The following is a 6,000-nucleotide window of genomic DNA, read 5'->3' on the forward strand; positions in this document are numbered from 1 at the left end:
GTTTTCTCGCAAAGATATAGGTTCAACTATTTAACATGGGGGCAGAAAACAATTGGCATTACCATTTATATACACTAGCAAAAGTGTACGTGCATGCACGTCTTCACTTGCCAAGATGTACTAAAATATGCACTTGATAAATAAAATTGGTTAAACTTGGAGAAAATTGAGTGAGAAATCGGGATAAGGTATTAGAAAACAATCAATAAAACAGAATATAGCAGTGATATTTCAATTTGAATATATTTCAATAACATCTATGTTTCTCTGAAGTCTGAACATCTCAGCAAAAATAATTAAAAGTCATATCGATTAATTAGAAAGTATGTCAACGTAGAAGACAATAATTTGTATCTTCATATGTACTGAGAACAAAAGAGAAAAAGAACGGGCATTGAGCTCCATCTCGCCATCCATTTGTGTCCGAAATAAGAATTAGAAGTTTCAGCAACTGATGTGTTCAAAACCATCTTTGATCTTTCATTCACCAAAGCTATGCAGATCAACCCTTTTAGTCAAGTTCTCCACACTTTAGCATGGACCAACAGCGAGGATAAAAGATTCGATAGTGTAATTTTAAAATTAGTTCTTCATTCATTTTGAACATTCCTGTAATACATCTCTTCATCCTGTAAACAATTATGCATTATATTATAAATGAAGCGTTGACACCATTCCTATAGTTGTACCAATGGAGCATTGATGTTTACACCAATCATATCCAATCATTTCTATATAGCCTTAACTCGATGAGAGAACAGTACACGTTCCAAAGTTGGTGAGGAATGTTCCAAAGTTGGTGAGGAAAGAAAATATAAATAGAGAAATCAGTGTCATAAGCAAGTGGTTGTAATAGATGGAAGAAGACAAAGCTAAACGACATCAATAACATGGTAGCAAATGGAGCAGCTATGTATGGGAGTAGTGCACCAACTATGACGGTTGATTCAGTTGAAGGAAGACCATTAGAAAGTGGGAATCACTTGATACTAACTACTTTAATTTTATTGACTAAGATCATTGTTGTAGTGTCTATTAGTTTGGCAATGTTTTGAGGTTTTGAACACTTAAAAGTGCTATGGTATAAAGCACGTCAATTCCCCAGACTTCAGTACTTCACAGTCCCCCCACCCCTTTTATTTATAAAATTAAAATTGTTGACTTCGCCAAAAAAAAAAGAGTAATAGACAACCAAATATAGGATATGGAATTTGCCACCATGCACTTCAGGATAAATTAATCAATAGAATCCACACATACTTTATATTGGTTATTGGTTATTACCCAAGAAAAAAACGAACCTTGCAAAAGTAAGAATCTGAATACTGTTGATTATTAATTTTAAGCCTAGCACGGTAGAAATTAGAAAAAGACAATTCATTTGTTATCAAGATCAAAGATCTAAGATCATATAAGTATATGAAATATGGAAAAGAAGATCAGTAACAAATAAGAAGTCAAAAACTTTTCATAAGCATTTCTAAGAAGCACATTTTGGATACATTTTTGTAGGATCAGTGATAACAACATCATCGATATTGATTTTTGAATAAATAGAAAAGAGGGGCATCGTCGCATTATAGGCTTGACATAGTGATCTGCATGAAATATTATAAAGCCTGAGCAGCTACAAATGTAATGTAATTAAGCGACGATAAATGTAAGTGACAGAAAGGAGCTTAACCTTTGAATGGGCGTCAACGATATCTTTCCAAATATTTGGAAATGGTTCAACCAATGGGGGCAAGTCATTATGCAGGCGGGCATGCTTAGGTACAATGGGCACACGCGTTAGCTCGTGTGGCTCTTGAGACAAAAATGCATTAATCGAAAACATGATTGAAAGAGAAGAAAAGCTAAAGAAAAATTGACCAAATGGCACGTGAAATATATACCTAAACATAGATAGCAAGAAAGAACATATCTTTTGCACTCCGTCAGCGATTTTATTCCTTTATTAGGTTCCAAATCTTAAAATTTTAAGTTCTTGATATGTTGTTCAAACCTCAACAAATTTCCAAATTACAATGATAACTAATGAACATACTACTCGTGGAGCAAAATTATGGAGCAAAATTATTGACGCTACTAAGTGCACCAACAATGGCCAAACCAGGGAGTTCTTTTAGCATGTTAAGATCTCGTAAAGTTGGATCTTTTGTGTTTAGAACATTCCCCATGTCATATTCAATAATAATAGTCTTGCAAAAAACCGAAATAGAATCCTAATAACGGAAATAGCATTCAATAATAACCTTGCTACTCTCAATGGTTTGCGAAATACTATCCTTCTCACGAGGGCGGGCATGCAAAACCCGGTGTGCTATGTCAAACATTGACATCTATAGATAAAACAATTCCACCAACTTTGATATCAAGCGTAAATAATAAGTTACAACTATAGTTGGTCGAAAATGATATGATTTATAGAGCTGGGAAGATATATAGTCATACTCTTTATCTAATTTTCTATCGTAGCCACAACTTGAGCAATAAATCAAGGAGTCAAGGGAACCAATGATAATATACCCTTCACCACCACTTCTCTTCTTAATGCGTCGGTGGGGTATATACATATATCCTTGAAAGTGTTCATGTCACTTGAAGGAGAACTTGTGATCCATCCATTAAAGATATTTATACAAAGTAATTGAATACTGATTTAGATCTTACGGTGACAAATTTCCACGAGAAGAATGCGTGTATTCAAAAGTAGCAAAATGAAAAATCAACCAATATTGTCATGAACCCAAGATAAGTATGTTATTCTTTAAAAGCGGTTATGCGTGAGTGACAAAACCTAGAAAAATATATATGAAATTAAGCGTCTAACTATTTCGCAACTCGCAGACCGAAGAAGCGTCGCACAATGTCTACTAATTGAGTAATTAATACAAATATTTGAATTTGCATATACCGTGTATGTAGGGCTCTTTGAGAGATGCCCGACCACCTCTGAATTAGTGATTGTAAACCAAATAGGCAGCTTGCTCAACCAGACCGAGATTGCAGAGTTCATCTAATTTCTCAGGTGATGATGCAAGTGCCTCAGTTATTTGAGCCAAACAAACAGAAGCATGCTCCAGCACCTGCAAAATGTTACACATCATAAGACAAAGAATAAAAAATGATGACTTGAACTTTGAAGCTTGGATATAGGCAACATTGCCTTTGAGTCATGATACTGAAGAAGGTTTGTAAGTAAAGGTGCAAATTCCATAACAAAATCAGCTGCAGCTGAATAGAGTTTCTATAACAAATTTGCAGCAGTAGATAATGATATTCGTTGAAATACGACAATGAAAATAGTGAGATATTAATAAAGAACAAACAAAAGAGAGGCAAATTGGCCTTACCACATAATACAATTAATTAACCAAGCTATGTGCTATAATCTTTACAATTACCTAAACACCAATAGAGAAGAAGTCAAGATAAGACAGCACAGCCATAAGTGCTACTGCTCGTAAACAGGTAGTTGAGTATTCTTCGGATGTCTTCTTCAGGCAGTTGAGTATTCTTGGGATGTCTTCTTCAGAGTTTGTATCGACTGCATAGTTGTAATAATAAGAAAACACCAAATTCAGAAACAAAACCATATTCATAAGGCAAGTTTGGCTATGAGTACAAAAAGCGGGGAAATTCCAAAGAAAAACCACATCAGGCCACCCAATAGAAATGTTTGACAATGTGGACTTTTGCTAATATAATATGAAGGAGATAAAGGCAGGTCTTTCGATTTAAAGGGGAAATTAAAGACCAGCAAAAGATTATATCGAAAAATACCCCTTCCTAGCAAACTATGGACCTGAAGGAACTGAAGGAACATCAATTCCACTTTACAGTATCACAAATATAATGTGACTGAAGTCTTGGCTTTTGTTTTGGAGTAGCATGTGTTTATATAGTGTAAGAAAGTAAGGTAGATATATTGGAAAACCTATCAGCTTGAGAGAGTATAAAATTCGTAATGTGAAGAGCGAAATCATTACCTCCTTCTCATTGTTATAAGCTTGAGCACAGTCTATATGTCGATAGCCAGCCTGCTTTGAAAGAGAAAAAAACAGTCTTTCAAGCTAAGTTACATCGACCACGCGCAACAAAATATTTTAAAAAAAAAATGATACCTTGATGGTAACAGTGACAGCGTTACCAACGACACCAGGTTCAGCTTGCCATGTGCCTAACCCGATCGATGGAAGTTTAGCTCCAGTATTCAATTTAAAGAATCTTATCGCGTTCGACACCAATATAAGCTTTAAAAAGGGAAGATATGTTCAATCCAAACTCCAGATTACCTTAATTTAGTTTTGTTCCAGAAGTTTGCATGGAAACCTTCAAACTTTTTACAAAAGGGCGCATGCACACTTAAGTCAGAAAAATATTTATCTTCAGAGCAGACTTCATCTTTCCATGGAGCAAATATTCTGGAAGTCTAAATTACAACATAATATTTGTTAAGAATGTCGGAATAAAGCATGATTAATGAACTCAGTTTAAGCATACATAGCAGAAATATGCAGTGTTAGACAATTCCAAAACCAGTTCAAGCAGCTGTTTGATAGCTTCAATAAATTATTACAAGTAAACTCATTTGATTGAACAAATTTTCATTTTTCCACAAGAACCATTTTCAACCAAGCCAATTATAGAACAAATGAAGGATTGACCAATAGCAGAAACATTTATTCAGATAACATGTTGATGATTCTGAGCAGTATAAATAGAGTATATTTTACCTGGTCATGACTGACTGATAGCACATAATCACCGCTGCGAGACCAAGTAATATCTGTCACGGCTGCATAATGACCTGAAGGAACCTTTTGTGGTTGCCAATTGTCAAAGTCCACTCCGACATTTCTCCAAAGATGGAAAGATCCACCATACCCATGAGCTAGAATTGAATCTCCACCAGGGCTCCAATGGCCACCATAAAACCCTAAAGCACAATGGCTCAATTCACCAACAGAAACCACATTCATCCAGATACCTGTGGTTTTTTCAGGTTGCCAAATCATCATGGTCTTATCCATAGAAGCAGATAAGATTGAATAAGGTTGATAGACATCACTCCCTTCAGCAGATAAACTGGATGGAGGCTGCCATTGCACTGAATATACCCAGTCCTCATGTCCAATTAGTAAAGATTGTTGCTTTACCCTCATCCACTGCTCTAACAAACAGTTCAGGGGACACTTTCCTCCATATGGCTGTGGCTGGTTTCAGAACATCTGGCTTCCGCAGGTTGGATCGACAAATTGAGCTCATGAAGCAGTTGCTCTGTGGAAAGATTGTGAACATGCAAAATGTCATCAATGTTAGGAACAATGAAGGCAGAACTGCTCTTCATATGGCAGTTCTCGGGAATATTCTCTCTAATCTGGTGGAGCTCCTCATGACCGTTCCATCTATTGATCTGAACATCCGTGATATTAATGGCCTTACACCACTTGATCTCCTCCGCCAGCGGCCACGATCTGCCTCATCAGAAATTCTGATTAAACAAATCATTTCAGCTGGAGGAATCTCCAATTGTCAAGAATATATGGCGAGGAGTGCTCTTGTTTCTCATCTTAAAATGCAGGGGATTGGAAGCAGTCCTGGGACTTCCTTCAGGATCCCTGACTCATAAATATTCTTGTATTCTGGTATCGAGACATCAGAAGCATGTGGTGATCAAGGAAGTGCCAGGTTGAGTTCATGCTCGAGCGACATGAGTCACTCTGACTCCATAAATAGCAAATATGCCTCCTCTAGTAGTAAAATGCCAAGTTCTATGAACAACGCTGCAAGGCGTTTGAAAATTCTCCTTCGATGGCCACGGCAGAAAGAGAAGAAATCTAATGGCATAAAGAAGTTGGGAGATGGAGATTCAGAGGGTTCATATAAGAGATCGAGTGATTTAGAGGAAGAAGAACCAGCAATTACCAAAGGACCTTCAATCTCCTGTGCTTCAAAGATGGAAAAGAATCGGTTCTTATTCTTATTCTCTAATTA

At 36.4% G+C, this 6,000-nt stretch overlaps 1 protein-coding gene across 2 annotated transcripts; it reads right to left on the minus strand.

Moving 5' to 3' along the window:
* Positions 1 to 227: 227 nt before the first annotated feature.
* Positions 228 to 6,000, minus strand: LOC147474050 (elongator complex protein 2-like). Of its 2 annotated transcripts, XM_086586767.1 has the most exons (8): positions 4,740 to 6,000; positions 4,299 to 4,435; positions 4,128 to 4,183; positions 3,993 to 4,046; positions 3,408 to 3,550; positions 2,918 to 3,089; positions 1,685 to 1,804; positions 228 to 629 (listed from the first exon to the last, which is right to left on the minus strand). In XM_086586767.1, exons 1-3 carry the CDS (start codon positions 5,166 to 5,168, stop codon positions 4,168 to 4,170), a joined length of 582 nt encoding a protein of 193 aa, XP_086442893.1. In that variant the 5' UTR covers positions 5,169 to 6,000; the 3' UTR covers positions 228 to 629; positions 1,685 to 1,804; positions 2,918 to 3,089; positions 3,408 to 3,550; positions 3,993 to 4,046; positions 4,128 to 4,167. The 2 variants fall into 2 exon arrangements, with proteins under 2 accessions (XP_086442893.1, XP_086442894.1); XM_086586768.1 differs by lacking the exons at positions 228 to 629; positions 1,685 to 1,804 and adding an exon at positions 3,170 to 3,250 and having other exon boundaries at positions 2,962 to 3,089.

Source organism: Coptis chinensis, unplaced genomic scaffold (genome assembly GCF_015680905.1).
Source record: "Coptis chinensis isolate HL-2020 unplaced genomic scaffold, ASM1568090v1 utg136_pilon_pilon, whole genome shotgun sequence".
In the NCBI taxonomy this organism is placed as follows: domain Eukaryota; kingdom Viridiplantae; phylum Streptophyta; class Magnoliopsida; order Ranunculales; family Ranunculaceae; genus Coptis; species Coptis chinensis.